The sequence below is a fragment of the Lynx rufus genome, unplaced genomic scaffold, assembly GCF_022079265.1.
Source record: "Lynx rufus isolate CCGP_SWC_20201006 ecotype Redwood Valley unplaced genomic scaffold, mLynRuf1.p SCAF_6, whole genome shotgun sequence".
Taxonomy (NCBI): Eukaryota; Metazoa; Chordata; class Mammalia; order Carnivora; family Felidae; genus Lynx; species Lynx rufus.
Window position 1 is genome coordinate 4,433,207 of NW_025814878.1, and position 17,753 is coordinate 4,450,959.

The 17,753-nt window shown below is 46.3% G+C and overlaps 1 protein-coding gene across 9 annotated transcripts in view; it reads right to left on the bottom strand.

Annotated features, from left to right (window-relative positions):
• Positions 1-1,272: 1,272 nt before the first annotated feature.
• The window catches only part of ARID1B (AT-rich interaction domain 1B), a 450,798-nt gene continuing 434,317 nt past the window's right edge, over positions 1,273-17,753 (bottom strand). For all 9 annotated transcript variants that reach the window (XM_047102157.1, XM_047102162.1, XM_047102161.1 and 6 more), the window contains 5 exons: positions 15,283-15,430; positions 12,750-12,846; positions 10,510-11,293; positions 8,132-8,262; positions 1,273-5,974 (listed from right to left, as the gene is read on the bottom strand). In XM_047102157.1, coding sequence (XP_046958113.1) covers positions 4,238-5,974; positions 8,132-8,262; positions 10,510-11,293; positions 12,750-12,846; positions 15,283-15,430 — 2,897 coding nt within the window. In that variant the 3' untranslated portion in view covers positions 1,273-4,237. The remainder of the gene's footprint in view (positions 5,975-8,131; positions 8,263-10,509; positions 11,294-12,749; positions 12,847-15,282; positions 15,431-17,753) is intronic.

The window sequence follows — 17,753 nt, forward strand, 5'->3', positions numbered from 1 at the left end:
CCTTAAGGGGGGCCTGGGTGGCTCAGTCGGTTAAGCACCTGACTTTGGCTCAGGTCATGATCTCACGGTTTGTGAGTTCGAGCCCCACGTCGGGCTCTGTGCTCACAGCTCAGCCTGGAGCCTGCTTCGGATTCTGTGTCTCCCTCTCTCTCTGCCCCTCCCCTGCTCACACTCTGTCTTTGTCAAAAATAAAACATCAAAAAAAAAGGCCTTGATACGGTCTTCTCGTACAGTCTCAATCAATTCCTAAATTTCCCAGGGCCCATCAAGCAGCCTGGCGTCACGGTCCCAGGCTACCATCGTTTGGTCCCCTCCAGACAGGCCCTCCTGCGTGAGCAGGAAAGGAACCGGAGGCTCTCGAGTCACGTTTTAGAGCCGGAAGGGGCCTCAGAGACCATGCTGTCCTAGTACCTGCAGGTCAGGCTGTCACTGAGCCTCGACTCAGTCCCCTTGCTTTTCAGTCCAGAGCTCTTCTCCACACACTGACGTGCTATAGAGCCTTACTTTATTTTGTAGTCAACAAAAACGTGCTAAGTGTTCTCAGTGCATAAACAATGCATTTGGAAGACTGTCTCGGGAATCTGTCTGACCCAAAAGACGAGAACGTGACCCAAGTCTTCATTCAGGAGGGACTCCTCAGGGCCGAGGGCTGAGGCGGGGAGTGCTCAACACATTTCTGCTGAATTAATGCAAAATGAGACATCTTAGTAGGTTATGACTATCACCAAGAAGATTTCTAGGCATGTTTGAAAGGTCGTCTGACTAGGAAGTTCTCTGCGGTGCCACGGAGGGGCGGAGGGCAGGGGCCGTCGGGCGGCCGGGCCTCCAGCTCACCAGACAAAGAAGTGAACCCAGCAAGAAGAAGATGGGTTGTTTGGATTGTCATTTTTGGCTCATTTAATACCTTCTCTGCTTCCTTGCAGGTGAACAGATCATAGGAATCGGTACATGGGGTTTGACGGGAAATGAAAGATTTCCAACAGTTTTTAAATGGATGGATTTCAGGGCAAAGGCCATATTCCTTCCATGAGAAAGGTACTTAGCAGCTGACGCTGGGTCAGCCAACTGCTCACACCCCCCTGAAAAAACCATTCTCTATTCTCACTTTGCAAAAGCAGTGTAGCTAGTTTCTGAATAGGCCACATTCACCAATAAAAACGGATTCTCTGTCATTCTCGACCTCAAACAAAACATCTGAATAGTCATTTCTGAGCACGTGCCACCCAATATCTCTTATGTGACATTAAAAAAATGCACTCGAATACCAACAGATTCAACTTTATAGCACCATTCCAAAATACTAAACTTTCTTTGCACCTTTATTTTTATCTTTTTTTTTTTTTTTTTTTGTACACATTTAAAGTACGGGCATCCTGTAAGTTTCTGAAAAGCCTCATAGAAAAAAAAAAACCAACTAAGTTTTAGGACAAAGCAATAACTCAGTTTGTAGGCGGGATGATCTCAGGCAGGTTGTAAGTTCTTCATGGGCTTCTGCAGTCTTGATTCTGGGGTGAGAATGTAGAAAGGATGCTAACGTCTTCCTGGATTATTCTAGAGGTTACGTTGCATATCGGTATGTAAAAACTTGTTGCTCAATGGTCAGACTCTAGGTACTGATTACAACTCAAACCATGAAAACAACAGTCTTTTGTAATGATTTTATGCTTTCGGTTGACAAAAGAAATTGGGGTAGTGGATGGCTTCAGAGTCTCTGCACACCTTGTGTTCGTGCTCTGTAAGAGAGCGACTGGACTCCTATCGATTCCCTCTTACAAATCTTCGGTAGTTGAAGCTCAGAGCACTACAATCTGTTCTCAGCAAGCAGATGTACTTAAAGTAGAATTATAAATGGGCTTTTAATTCAACATGTATTTGGCTGCCTCGTTAGGTACGAAGGTTGTGTGACTAAGTAATGTGGGGGCTGACAGATGAGGACACTGCTCGCAGAAAAATCTGTTTCTCGTGACACTAGCGTCACGTTTCACACGCTGGTCGTGGCTGCGTGCTCTTGTCTAACTCTTCCAGGTGCAACCCCGGACAACGGGTCTGGCGAAAGGACTTGGGGTTTCTGTGTCGTGACTGGGAGGGTGGTAAAGAGGTAGAGTCAGAGGGTGTCTGTCCGCTAACAGCTGGATTCTGCAGCAGTTTCAAAGAGATCGATTGTTACGCGATAACAGTCAAGGACCCGGAAAGAAAAGGTTTAAATTAGAAGTGACCAGTATTAAAAAGCTACTGTGCACCAGGTAGGAAGGAATATGAGAATATTAATATGCCCTGAAATAGAAATAATCACTTTGCACTATGTACACCACATACAATATAACATATTCTTTTTAACATTGCACAATATAAATATTATACACGGTGGAGTAAACTAAATGCAAAATACCTCTGAGGCACACAGAAGAAACGTGGACTAGACTGAACTCTGATTAAAATCAAGACGGGGTTAGTGAAAGGCAGAATGTTCTGCTGTCAGGCCTGTGAGCTCCTGGGCCGGCAGCCACCTCCCATAGATACTGAAGATTCTCAGACCTCAATGTCGTTCGCGTCGATCGCTTCAAACAAAGACTCATTAGCTAAATAATTGGAGAAAAATCGAACTGTTGCCCCCCCCCCCCACTCTAAAGCAGGTCAACCCTACAGGTCCCTCCCGACCTCAGGGTTTCGTGACAGGGACTCTGTTAGTCCGCGGCTGTATTTCCCCTATTTCTTGTGGATAACTTGGTTACTATGAAACCACTGTAAGGAAACTAGAACAGTATTCAAGAACACCCATCACAGTGCTTAACAAGATTTAATGTACATTTATTCTTAACATGTGGAACATATAAAGATTTTATACTGAATAAATGATATTCATTAAGCCAGAGGAAAAGGAGGAATTTACATCAAGTTTTTTTCTTTTTTTTTTTTTTAAACTACATTATCTTGAAATACAAATGTGGATTCTCGTCACTGAAAAATCTTTGAAGTTGTGTTTCTTCCTTTTAGTTGTATTTTTTTCTTTTTTGTCTGTACTGGTAACCATTTTCTAAATCAATCCATATGCAACCATTTCCACACCTTGATTCATGAAGCAAATTGTGATCAGCTGCTCTCCCGAAATAGAGCATGACTTTATACATACAGAAACTTGTACATTACCCTCTTTTTTTTGTTTGTTTTTTTTTGTTTGTTTTTGTTTTTTGTATTTTTTCTTTTTTTTCTTTTTTTGGAGATATGGCCCTAATGAAAAAATATATAAAATAAAAATAAAAAATTATTTAACTCTACCATCGCTTCGTAGTTACCACATCATGAAAAAGAAACTAAAAACTTTGTACTAAAAAAAAAAAAAAACAGAAAAAAAGAAAAGAGAAAAGAAAAAATGAGGGTGTGTTTAATGTACAACTTCTATATACATCACAGCCCATAGGCAGTAAAAAAAAAAAAAAATATTTAAAAAATGATTAAAGGAATTGTGAAGAACTGTCACGTGGAAGGTCCAACGACAGACGGCAGACATGACTGACGGTAGTGGTGAGGAAGCAATTTCCGTTGATCGTTGTCAGGTATGTGTTTTCACTCTTAACTTCAAACGACATTGTTTTTGCTCCTAGCCTAATGGAACCATTTTCCTGTGGAGAAACCAGTATCACTTCATAGTTTGACTACTGACTGACACACCTCCTTGAGCCCCTATTCCTACATCTCTAGAAGTAGTTTCTATTGCACAGAGCTTTGGGTGATGGGATACAGTTTTGTTTTGTTTTGTTTTTTTCATTATCTGAAGAATGACATGCCTAGGAAGTTGATCACTTTTTCACCTTTTTTGCCTCAGTGTGGTGAAATTTTCCCATCTTAGCATCTTTCGCCGCAATTTGTTTCATTAAAGTCAATTTGCTTCCCCAAAAATGCAATACAACATGGAAAAGAACATTCAAAAGAAAATCTGTGAAAAACAACAAGTGACCTTTGAATGCACTAGACAGCAACTTTGGTTAAAAAAAAAACAAAAACAAAAACAAAATAAAAAACCCCAAAAGGATGTACTTATACACACAGACAGCAAATATTAATTTCATAACTGTTCGAATTAATTATTTCTTTAATTCCCAATTGGTAAATAGTGAATGGGGCAGAGGAGCAAAGATTTTCTTTTCCTTCTTCCTACGCTGGATAAACAAGAACAGAAAACAGCCAGTTATACGGGAGCCTCTAGTTTTCACTCACACATGCTGCCTTCTCACTGATGTCATAACTGCCCAATCTGAAACAGTACATCACAGATGACAGACGCAACCAGAGAGTTCAGGACGGCTGATATCGAGATATCCAGCAATCGACCCTCGTGCAGAAGGAATTCCGAGCGGTTCTCGTCCACCCTGGCCATGGCCAGCAGAGCCTTGGCCGCCCTGCACATCATGTCCACGCTAGGTGGTTCTAGAGGCGGCGGCTGCATGTGCATGAGGTTATGCTGGCTCTGCTGATACTGGGCCATGGTGACCCCGTCCTCTAGGAAGCTTATCAAGTTTCCGATGCTTCCCTTCTGCACAGCTATTGCCCTTGCTGCCAGCGCGTCCCCTTGGGCAAGGTTCGATAAGAGCGCCATGGACATTTCTCGACAGACTGGGTTTTTGCGATCCCCAACGTACCTAACTAACGTGGCGTAGAATTTCTCCTGGCGACTAAATGGAGGCGTGGCCAAGATCAGGTCCACGTTGTTGTCCTGGATACTGAGTTTGCAGAGGGTCTCCAGCACAAGTCTCTGAGGCGACAGGACAGAGTTGGGTCCCACGGTTGGAAAGGGGTCTTGTGCCTCTGCCGACGGGCACACCATCCAGTGCAGCAAGCCGTCCAGAATCGGCAGGCAGATGCTTTCTGTGTACGCAGACAAGTCTAGCTGCCCGGAAATGTTGGCCAACGTGACCAGCGTGTTGTCCCTTAGGACCTCCAGGCAGTCCCACCACCACTCGTCTTTGCTGCAGGCCACCCCTTTGTCCTCGTCTTCCTCTTTCTCGTAGGTCTGCGGCGCTCGCTTCCTCTCTGGATGCTCGTGGTGAAGGAGAATCAGCTTCCCCAGGATCAGCACCAAGCCTGGATGTTTGGACATTTCGGCGTCATTGCCAGGCACAAAAGACAAGCTACGGACAATATTCGACACACAGATGCAGCGCTTGGCCAGGGAATCCTGCCAGTGCGCGACGGTGCAGAGAGGAGTCTCGTCTCGGCTCCTGGGCTCGTCCTCCAGCAGCTTGATGTTCCGGTGACTCTTGGCTTGATGTATCCCAAAGGGAAACTTCCCGCTCTCGGTCTGGGTACCAGGGTTTGCGTCTTCGGGCAGCGCCCCCGGCCGAGCACAGAGGACGTCGTCGATGGTTGCGATGATGCTCTTCTCTTGCTGCTCGTCAGAATCGCCTTTTCCTTCCTGCTCTTTCTTCCTCCCGGTGGAGCTCAGAGGGGGAGGTGGACGCCTGCGAGGAGGAATTTCCATCTTGCTCTCAAAGTGAGTCTGGATGTGCTCGGTGGTGTCCCCCCCACCAAGCTGCCAGTGCAGAAGTCCGCTGTTGAACTCCTGAACACGACCCAGCTTGTCAGATCGGTCGACCACAAACAGGTTGTTCTTTTTGACTATCTTTATCGGGAGCTTGTCGAACTTGCTAGCTTGCCTGGGCTTCTCCTTCGGATCCGCAGTGGCGTTGGGAGAGGCCAGAGTCGAGCTGCTCTTCTCCTCGGTCTCCGTCTTCCCGTCGTCCTCCTCCTCGTCGTCCTCCTCGTCGTCCTCCTCGTCGTCCTCCTCGTCCACACACTCGGTGCCCTCCTCCTCTTTCCCAGACTCGTCGGCCAAGGACTGGCCGTCAGCTCTCTTCCCCGCATTGTGATCAAGTGCTTTTTGGCTGGGGTCTCCCACCTCATATTCCGTAAGAATTCCAAAAATGTCAATTAGGCATTTTCTAAAGTACTCTACTAAAAGTTCCAGAAATCCGGACAGCTAGAGAGGAGGACAAGAACAAGAACGGGGACAACGTCATAACCTCACACGGGGACTGAGAAGGGTAACAATCCTAATAACTATCAATACATTTTTAGGGTGATTTTCACACGATTCATTTCCTTTTTGTCTGGGCCAAGAAAGAGAAACCATAGATGGGTGGGAACCATCTCCTGAATTTTACATTGTTGACGAAACCACATGTTTTTTATTTGCTGCTTACTTTCCTACTCTATCAGTACGGAAACTTCCGTGTTATTTTCTTACCTTTAATAGTATCAGTGACGGACTGCTTTGTGCTCTTTGTCTTTTCTTCTGATTTAGGTACAACACACTCCATATCAGAAGAGTGGGAACGTGGATTTTATAGACTCATTCACCCAAAGTGAGTCTGTTCTCTTCTGCTATTTATCTGAGACTTGCTTGCCTGGATTTTTATGGTTATTATTCTTAGGATTTTATGGTTATTTTTGTCTCAGGTGCCATAGGTTACTCTAATTTACATTCTCCATATATCTTTGGGAGAAGATAATTTCAGCAATGTAGTAGCTCATAAACACAGAAAATTAAAAACAAATCAATTTAGTCCCTGATAAATGAATTAGAATGTTTCATCGAATGCAATTTTACATTTCAGTTATCACAACTCTAACTGAAAGACAAAAGCAACTATGAGAACCAGTTTTGTTTCCTTTAAGCGAATGTGTGCATCAAGAAAATCAACACGCTCCATGATTAGCAACTGCCCCAGCTCCCCGCCCCCAGCACCCGCGCCACCGCGTTTAGGGATGATAAAGGATTAATAAGGAAGGCAGGAGTCTTTAATGATAGGTGTTTTGGAAATCAACCATACTTTCATATCCTGCTATCAGTTTCCTGAAAGTGGGGTTGAAACAATTATTAAGAAGAAAGGGGAAACTGAGGTACTAACCACAAAGTACTCACTTTTAGGGGATGAAGGCACACAATTTTGCAAGTGAAGGTTTGGGCGTTTATCTCCCCCCCGCCCCCACCATACTTAAAGTGAACTTTTTTCCCAGGGCAGGGGAAGGGGCAAGTTACCAAAGCAATTCTGGTTACTAAAATGTGTGATCAACAGTCGTTCACCCAACAGAAGGCTGAAAGGCAATTACTCTAAGGGAGGCGTATACATTTTTAAATATTTTCTGTTACAGTGGACTTCAAGCGATGTTTATAACCTTATTAATACACTTCCTATCAAGTGAAAAATTGCCTTTCAGGGCTATCATGAAGGACTGAAATGTGAGAAGAAAAGACCAAGTGGAAGATTCTGGTCTAATTTCGACAGAAGCAAGGTAATTAGATGTTTTGGTTTTCTCCCCCCAAAGCAGAGAATTGTGCGTACTCAGTAAGGAGAATTACCTTTTCTTGTTTTTGTTTCTACATACTTCGTTACAAGTCTGTAGCTTAGTTGGGCCATTTCCCCTAACCCTCTGCTCCCCTTCTCTCTTCTAGCAATTAATGCTGGAAGCCACACCTTAAGTCTAGCACTGAACAAAGGACAGCGTTAAGCTTACTAAGATTAGTAGGCTTTTCAATGACTCCTTCAGAATAAGGTGGACAGAGGCAGAAAGGAAGGAAGGAGACCAAGAAACAAGTTTGGCCGTGAGTTCACAACTATTTCAGCTGAATGATGGGTATACGGGGGTTCACCAAGCTGTTCTCTCTGCCTCTCTCTCTCTCTCTCTCTCGTACATTTTCTATAACATTTCTTTTTAATTAAAAGGAAGGGATTATGTCTCACCGGAAAGCAGAGTATGTCCCGTTATAAGCTCTTGCGTATTCAGCCTGACTTCAGCGCCGGCTTCGTGTCTGGATTACCTCCCACCCGCCTGCTGATATTCATTCTGAACAATTACTTTCACTGTTATCTATGCCGCACACACACATACACACACACGTGTGCACAGGGGACTGTTCTCTCAGAAGAAGCACACGTACGCGTGTGTTTATTATACTGGAGCCTGGAAGGAATTATGATTCCCGGATTAAGCGCCCAGACAGCTCTACATGTGTAACAGCCACGAGGACGGCCCTGCGTCCCGGGGTGCCCACCACTCTGGGCATGCGTTCAAGCATGGGCTCCCGAACTTTCTTGTTCTACCCCGGCCCCTGGCTGGACGGGCGCTGGCGTACCTGGGAGAGACTGAAGGTGGCGACAGTGCTGTCATCGTACAGGAGGATGTTAATGGTGTCCAGAGCCCATGTACTTTCAGCCAAAAGACCGGACTTGAGGGACATCATCACACGCCAGGCCTCAGGAGTAACTAAAACCAGGGGAAAGGACAAGGATGAGGTGAATATTAACTCTGCGCACGAAAGAACAGAAAATAACGAAAGCATAAGAAGAAAGAAGCGGGGTGTTGAGTGAGTACGGATTTCAAACAAATGTGCCGAGGCGCAGTTAAACGCGATCGTTTCCAGAATTCACACGGAGGGGGCCGCTTACTAAGAAACTGCTGTCGTTTAAGATCCTTTGGCTTGTTGGTTACACATGAGCCCAAAGTGCTTCTAGAGGTGGGAGTGCCAACAAGCACAAGGGCCCTTTCTCATCTCCGATTTATCTCCTTTAGTCCCTAACGGACTCTGTAATGATGCGGCAGAGTGTTAGTAATGGAGTCACAGCAAAAAAACTGGTTGTCTTCTTTGGCCCGCTCCATTCCCAAATGTCTCAGGGAGGCCCCTCTGGCAGATCTCTGGAAGGCTGGTGAGTATGCGGCAGCACATTCTCAGATACAGAGTCTTGATATTCCCTTGCTGTCCTCTTCTATCCGAGCTCCTGCCCTCAGAACATGCTGCTGACAATTATTAGCACTTTGATGGTTCAGATTTTTCAACAGCTTGGTCTGAGCCAGGGGATGGGAAACAGAGCGACTGCGCTTTTCTTTCCCCCCTTCCTGTTACCGAAGAAGAGAGAGGGGTTAGAGAAGACGTTTGCAGGATCTGCCGTAAGATGGGGCTGGGAGAAGAGGCCCGCGATAGGTCTGAAATTTCTGTCTCGGGAAGCGGGCGGAAGCACAAGGCGCGAGCAGGCCTGTGCGGTCAGAAGTCACCAGGGCCACAGCCAATGCCAGACATCAGCAGTGATCTCCTGTGCTGGGGGGGCCGTGGGTTTCCACCTCTAGGTTGATCTCATCTACGTTTCCTATTTTCTATGAGGCACACAAAACTTTTCTAACAGAAAAGGCAAACTTCCTTTTTAAAATAAGGAACATAGGGGCGCCTGGGTGGCTCAGCCGGTTAAGCGTCCCACTTCGGTTCAGGGCACAATCTCGCAGTTTGTGGATTTGAGCCCTATGTGGATTTGAGCATAGGGCTCTGTGCTGATGGCTCGGAGCCTGGAGCCCGCTTCGGATTCTGTGTCTCCCTCGCTCTCTGCCCTCCCCCATTCACGCTCTGTCTCTCTCTCTTTCTCTCTCTCAAAAATAAATAAACATTAGAAAATTTTTTTCTTTAAATAAGGAACATAACTTTCCCCAGGCTGAAGACAAACACTGATCTAACATGTGCAAAGACACGTATAAAAATTTAAATAACGTTTATTTATGTGCACACGCATAAACACACAGACACATGTGCATATTTTTACGTGTATCTTTCCATATAGAAAATGGTGCTCGGTGTCTGTATCTCCTCCTTGTCTCCAGCACCCCTCTCTATAAAACTCCTTACTTCTCTCTCCCTCTCTCTGTACAGGTCCTTAATTCTGATGGTTGAAAACATCTCTAATATCTTTGATTTTCTAGTCCCTGTAGTAAATGATTTCAAGTCAAGTGATTTTGAGATTTTTGAAAACTTTTTTGTATGACCAACATCTATAATTTCCTTTGCCGTATTAAAAGGACTTCAAAAATAATGCAGAAAAACTGTGCGTACTCCTAGATGTTCCAGATCTCTAATTAGCATTCAGAACATCCCAACAGAATGAATAAACACGATTTGCACCCGACTGAAATAGCTTCTGGGCCCATATCTACCAGCACCGGGTTACCATCAATTCTATACATCAAAGCATATCAAATTCCGTATATACTATATGTTTATCTACGTATCACATGCAGGCTTCTACTTTTTCCCGGGGAAGCTCACGGTCTGTATGTTGTTACCAAAATTACAGAGTGGCTCGTATTTTCTCAGGCCACCTCAGCATTTCATTAGCCTCTCGGCTGTTAGGCTCACACTGCAGAGATTAAGTGCCTGGTTAAGGTCAAAGCTTTAAGCTCAGAACGCGGTAGTCGCTGAGGATCCCCTGGTCTCTCACTTGGGGCTCTACTCTCGCGCACAGATAACGCTCCTGTGGAAAAATCCCACGTCAATTCACGCTCCTCTCGGGCACGGTTTCTGAACTCAGATCAGCAGCTTCCAAGTATTGCCCCTGCGCAGAACCACCGCTTGACAGCTTGTCGTCCTAAGAACTTCATCCCTTTGAGATTAACGGGAGCTAGATCTAAGCTAACACGAAAATTCTAGAACACAACTGGGCTTCATTTCCGGACCGAGCCCGGAACGCTTACCGATATCTTTTGAGGTAATCTTTCGCCTTTGTTTCAAGACTGGCTGCGATGCCTCGACTGAGCCAGGAGGGAAGGTGATCTCCCTTCGGATCGGGGGTGGCTGGGGGGGCGGGCCCGTGACCTGGGCCGTGGGGACGGTGGGCAGGACCTTCTGCATCTTCAGAGAGGGCAGAAAGGGAGACTTGCTGGGAGACATGCGGCTCTCCAGGGAGCGCTGGAAGGACGCGGGGCTGGGGGCTCTGGAGATGTGGTTTGGCAGTGATGGAGGCGTCTGGTAGGATGACTGAGGCGGGCGCGTGATGGGCTGCATGGAGGCGGGAGAGGACATATAAGGCTGACGTTGGCTGACGTGGGAAGGCCACTGGCTCTCGTGATTGATCCTTTGCTCAGGTACCAGCATATCATCCGTGCGGTTCATGCCTGGATACGGCGGGGCCTGGGCCGGGCCCCCGGGGCCCTGCCGGTTCTGGTAGGGGTAAGGCATATCATTGCGCGTCGCCCACATGCTCTGCTGAGGCCCTTCGCTGGAGGACGACTGCATGGGGCCGCCCATCATGGGAGGCGGGATCCCGTGCGGCTGCATCTGCCCGGGGCCCTGCACCCTCTCTCTGTTGTAGGGGTACGGATACTGCCCCTGGATGGGCCTCCTGTCCGGTCCGGAGTAGGAACTTCCGTACTGGTTATACATCTCTTGCTGCTGGCTGCCGAACTGCATGTTGTACATGTCTCCCTCGTGGCGTTTGGCCGGAGGCCCATACATGCCGTCCATATGGCGTTTGTAATTCTGAAATTCATATAAAGACAAATCACACTGATGTGCTTTTACAGGTATAATCACACACTTAAATTATGCAAAACAGTTATTACCTGGTGGAATGTTCATTTCAAAATGGGTATGGGAAGCTCCTGTGACAACTAAGGACTAACAATTTAGGCACTCTATTTCCGGATTAGGATACCACATCATGGACTCCGAAGAGGGTTTCCAAAGTTTGTTTTCGTGTGCTTGGAATTTTCTGTGGGGAAAAGAAAGCTTCCTCTCTCTTTTTCCTGGTAGGTATCTCTCCTCCCTTTTGGGATTTCTCAGGGCTGCAATATAGGAGGACGTGGCTTTGGAGACTCCCACACAGGCGACGCCAGACAGGGGCTCGGGACTACACGAAGGTGCCTCGGCAGGAAGAGGAAAACTCTCACCAGAGTGGACTGAGCTTCCTGAAGGCCAGCCTGAAAGCCCCTGGACAGATTTCTCAGGCCTAGCTTTGCGTTAGCAATGTCTCCCCGCGGCATCTGGCTCCTCAGACCGGGCCTGCACGGACACCCTACGGTCTACGGCCCCCACCCCGACTTCCAGCTGTGCAGGTCAGAGTCTCCCCCGCAAGCCCCGCTGGTCCCAGCCTCTGACAGCAGGCCCGGTGCAGCCCACGTTACTAGGTCCCCCTCCTGGGGACATCCGGGTGTCAGCACCCCATCAGGTGGGAACCTCCTGACGTAGAGAGATGTGGATGTGTTCGTGTTCTTTCACCTCACCCAGAAGCTGTTTAGGACCAGCTGGTGTAAAAATAAAAGTCACGTACATACACGCTCCAGTAGAATTCAATGCTTAAAACCCCTTCCATGTTACCAGAGGTCTTACACCTGAAAAGTTGTTTCGAGACAGCAAAGTCCTGTGTCTGAACGGCCACAGCATGGTGGGCAATTCTCTGCATCAGTAGCGACATCTGCAAGGTTATCTTACACAATTGAAGACCCACGGCCGCGAAGGCCAGCGTGACGCCCCCCCCCCCATGTCAGCAAAACACGCGGTCCTTAAGATCTTGTTCTTAAAAAGCCAATTAACTTTTAACTTTTGACACTGGTATATAATATTTGAAGTTGTTTTTTTTCTTCTACACACCTTCTTTAAAACATCGACAAATTTCAGTTCAGGCACCTGACAGGACAACACACACACCAGACACCCGTTTAAAAAACCTTTACTCCGGCCGGGCGTTATTTACAAGGACGAACGTCCTTTGCTTCCTACAACATGTTATATTTGTTTCGGGATCCCATATATCAAGAGCTTTTTAAAATGTGCTGACTTTAAAATCCTAACAATATTTTCTAGCACGAGCAAATATATCCTGATTGTTCAATAAATACCACTGTTTTTTGTTATACTTCCTAAAACTTCTCAGAAGTAACGCAAATTTGAGTTTTAAACAGAAAGCACAGAGATGCATTCCTGCCCGCCAACTCACCGGCTGCTGTGGATACAGGCCGGGCTGGTGTCCTCCATATGGCGGCTGTCCTGAGGGAGGGCCTTGGCCTGGGTACTGCTGCCCGTAAGGTTCGTGCCTAGAATGAGCCATTCAAAGAGAACTTCATTTTCAAAAGACCTCAGGCCGAGAGAGAAATGAACAGTTCACTGCTGGGAATTCTGCACCCCCGAGTGGTCTGGTCTCTCCCTCACTGCACAACACCTTCCAACAGAGGCACGCCAAGCAGAAACAGCACTTGAACTTTTAGCCAAAGGGATGGGCACACCCGTTTTGGGAACGCTGCCAATCTCCTGGCTAGTAGGTGTGTGAGGAGTCCCGGCAGGACAGGCTGGCACCCTCTGCCTTTGAGAGGAGCCTCCGCCCACCCACTGACGCGGCCCCGGGGAGTGTCACAACATGGTGATGTGAGGTGTTCATGAAAGCAGGAGATAACAAAAGCAACGTAAGAATCAAAGCGGGATTTCTGGGAGTGCCAGAACACAGACGTATAACCACGGAAACTGTCTCTACTTATCTTCTCATTATGAATAGGAAGTGTTCAATCTCTTAAAAAGCGTACTTCGCGATTCATCCAAAATGATACTGAGTTAGCTAATAATTGTAAAAATAGACCTACTCAAAATTTTGAAGTCCCATGACCCTACAAGGCCACAGAAAAGAGTAACAGAGAGGACTTACAAGAGTGATGGGGTTGATTTAAACGTACTCCTACGTTTAAATCTTTTTTACATTTCTAAATCTTAAAATGGGAATGACTAATACACTTATTTTTCAACTGCCATTACACTGAGCAGCTATAAATACCATAAAAGTAGCACGCTTAAAAGAGCAATAGATTTGAAGTTTAAAGGGATAAACCGGTTTACTTAGTGTATCGATTGAATCCTGTAAGAAAGACAATACTTGGATTGAATATATGCCTAAACTGGGCAAGGAATGAAAATAAGAAAGAAAATAAATGAATTTTTAGAAGATCACGGGTAAAACAGACATAGGAGACGTGTTTGTGAAGGGCATTAACAGCTAGAAGGAAGCTTACAGTTGAGGAAAGAAATAGAATTGACATAGATAAAATTTAAGCTGAACAAAGTAACACTTTTTAGAAAATCTATCAAAGGTAAATAAGCCCTAATGGGGTACAGCCAGATGACCTAAACCAGTTCTAGAAAGCATTCTAGAAGAAACAGAACAGCGCATCTGCCTGGGTTCATTTACGAATATATGTTCCAAGAGAGTTGTTCTCCTAATCTCATTGGAAGGTAGGAAGGAGAGAAGGAAGGAAGGAAGGAAAAGGAAAAAAGAGTTTCTCTTGGATCCTCAAAAACGGATCTAAGTCAAACCCCTGCTCCGGCACACTAAGCATGATGGTTAACTGGTTAACGGACACACCACAAATAAACAGTCACCACACTTATGGCCAGGGTAAGAATCCGAAGTCTAGGTTCTTAAGTCGCTACTAGAAAGTACCAAATCACTTTAAGCTTGTGATGGCTATGTAATCGCAAGGACCAGGTGCACAGAAAGTGCCAGAAAGAAATATTATTTGGTAAAAACAGTGATTTTCAAACTTCCTTCCTTCCTGTTTGTGTTACGGGGTGGGGCGGGGGGAGGGAGGGAACCTTCCCAAGACTTCACCACTGCCCGCGGCCCAGCAGGTGGGCAGTCTGTGAGGAACACCACCACACCAGCCATCCCTACCCCGAGCCATGCCCCTGTGGCCACAGTTACAAACAGAGTCCTCTAGTGAGCCTCAGTTTCCTTCCAAAATCACAAATATTACATTCAAGACTTTGTTTCTGAGCACCTGTGCGACGGTGAGGTAAAGAACCTCCCATCCAGGGGAAGGGGCTTTCGTAGTAAGTACTTAGGTCAGGGGCACAGGTAAGGGGCCTGCTTCACAAAAAGAAGTCTCCCATAAGCCACTAGTTTAGGAAGCAGTTTCCGGCGACCTCTCAGAGTCACTTCAATGACTTTCCTTCCATCTAACTAAAACTAATCTGGATGAGCGCTGAAGCCCAACATTTCAGTGTCCAGAGGCCACCCTGAAGAAAAAGCCTGCCGTGGCTTTCCTCAGAGATGTTTCTTAAGGAGCAGAGTATTCTCTCTCCGTTTCACACGTTCTCAGGGAAGAATGGAAACATCTGAGAAGACAAGGCCTGGAAGACTTTTTCGAGAGCTTCCTGGGTGGCTTTCCCGAGGGAAGAAATGCAGGCGGGAAGGCGGTCGGGTGATGCTACACGCCTGACTTTGTGGCCGTTCACAGGAGGAGCCACGCGGGGCAGCTGGAGGTAGGGGTCTCGGTGCAGGGACAGGGGCCAAGCATCCGGGTGCTGAGAGGACCACCTGGTTCTCAGGCGTCCCCCTCCCCCGTCCTGAAGGCAGCCACCCCACACGATGCTTAGCGGGAAAGCAGGTATTGTGTGCTGTCGTCGGCTCCCCGGGCTCGGAAACGCACGTGTGAGGAGAGTGCAGTTTCTAGCACTCTCTCCGTGTCGTCTTAGAAAACACTCACCTTCGGTCGTAGCCGGCTCCGTAGGGAAACTGCTGCCGCCCCATGCCCAGACCGGATAGCGCTCCGGAGGGACTCTGGTTATACACGTCCTGCACACTGCTAGTGGGCATCTGTCCTTGAGTCATAAAGGGCTCACTGCTCCCAGGCACTGCAACATTTTAAATCACGGATATAAAATTAAGCATTTTCGACCCCCAAGGGGCCCAGACAGCCCTTCTAGTCATTTCTGTTAACCTCAATATGGCAGATGTAGATGTCTCAGTCTTAATATGGCCGACAATTATGGTCTGGACTTAATATGGTCTGGACTCAGGAAGGACCCCAAGATCCCCATCCCTGACCCCATGCACGGGCCTGAAATGAGCCCCCACCTGGAGTACCGGTAGAACCCATGAATATGATGGGAACGTGGCTCCCATGATTACATTACATTCGATGGCCAAAGGGATTTCACAGATGTAACTAAAGTGACTCATCAGCTGACTGGCAGTCAACTAAAAGGGAGATTATCCAGGCGTGCCCTTTCAATCTGTGTCTAGAAGTCAGAGACACCCGCCTGCCGCCCTTGAGGAGGCAACCACCATGCAGTGGAGAAGGCCACATATTCACAAAGGTGGCAGCTTCTAGGACTGTGAAGGCAGACGACAGCCAACAAGACAATGAGACCTCAGTCCTTCGACTTCGAGGAACCAAATCTGCCAACAACCTCAACGAGCTCGGAAGAGGGCCCTGAGTCCTGGCTGACATGCTGATGTCTGCCGTGTAAGGCCCTGAGCTGAGAGCCCGCGGGAACATGGGACCGTAAACTGATGTTGTTTTAGGCTGCTGAGTTTGTGGTAATTTGTTATGAAGGAAGGTAGAGAGCGAACATCGGCCCTTTCTTGGGTAGGTTATCAAACTTCTGAGTTCAACTCCCTGTCGATGAAGTAAAGTTGGTAATACCACCTCACGCAGTGGTTGTGAGAAAGAAACGCATATACAGTTGACCCTTCTTGCGCGGGTTAGAGGTGCTCAGCCCCGCGAAGTTGAAAATCCATGTACAACTTTGGACTCCCCCTTAAAATCAACTACTAGCAGGCCACCGTTGACTAGAAGCCTTGCCAATAACGTACATAGTCAATTAACACATATTTTGTACATTATATGTACTATATACTGTATTCTTACAACAAAGCTAAAGAAAAGAAAAGAAAATGTTAAGAAAATCTTACGAGAAAACACATTTATGGGGCGCCTAGCTGGCTCAGTCAATTAAGTATCTGACTCTTGATTTCAGCTCAGGTCATGATCTCTTGGTTTGTGAGATCGACCCCCGTGTTGGGATCCGTGCTAACAAGTCGGAGCCTGCTTGGGATTCTCTCTCCCTCTCCCTGGCTTGAAAGCATGCTCTCTTTCTCTCTCTCTCAAAACACATAAACTTAAAAAAAAAAAAAAAGAAAAGAAAAACATTTCTAGTACCATACATCTATTTATTGAAAAAAATCTGTGTAAACCTGTGTTGTTCAAGGGTCAGCTGTATGGGTAAAGTTAGTTCCCTTTCCTTATGGGGGAAAAAAGAAAAAAGCTTAGCACGAATACCTATCAGCAGACTCACTCCAAAACCAGGAAAAGGAAAACCACTAGGGGATTAAGAATAACTCAAGAATGGATGAAATACTAGTATTTCTATCAGGGCGTAGAGTGGCAATTAGGTCAAATATGCAAATTAGCATCAGCTCAGAGCCTGAAGGAAATTGGGTCAAGCCCAAAAACTAGCCTGTAGGCAAATTAAACATTTTAATGCAAATCTTAATTGGTATACAGTGCTACTACCTTTCTTCATCCTAGGAAGGTTACTTTTATGTGACACGAAGCAAAAGCTGATTAAACGTCTGTGAGCTGATGGAATTTGCTAGAACAGAGGTGCAGATAATGGGGTCTCACACGGGCGGGGGGCTCTGTGCTTTGCAAGTGAGCTATCTCACACTGTATCGTCCACCTTAAGTCCCCGTGTGGTAGAATGAGTTTTGATGTTACTTTCCGTTTTATAAATGGAAGAACAGAGACAGGCAAACATTAAGGGGGATAATTAAAGTTAAATAGCTTAATTCCTTGATACAAGAAAAATTCTTTAGAAATAGGTAAGGAAAAAGACAACCAGATTTTTAAAAAAATGGGTAAACGCATAAATGGACATTCAGAAAAAAAGAAAACAAATGGCCCATCAATATATGAAAAGGTGTCTGGTTTCACTAGTAATTAAAGAAATACAAGTCAAAACAACTATGAGGCCCTCCCGTCCCCTCCACTCCTCCCCCCCCCCCCATCTGACTGGCAACTATTAAAAGGACTGATAATGATCATTCTTGGTAAGGGAGTGAGGGCCACACACTGTTCCACGTTCATGTGAAGACTATTAAACTGACAAGCAACTTTTAACTTAACTTTTAACTTGGAGTGTCTGTGACCCATCCACCATGCCACGAGGCGCC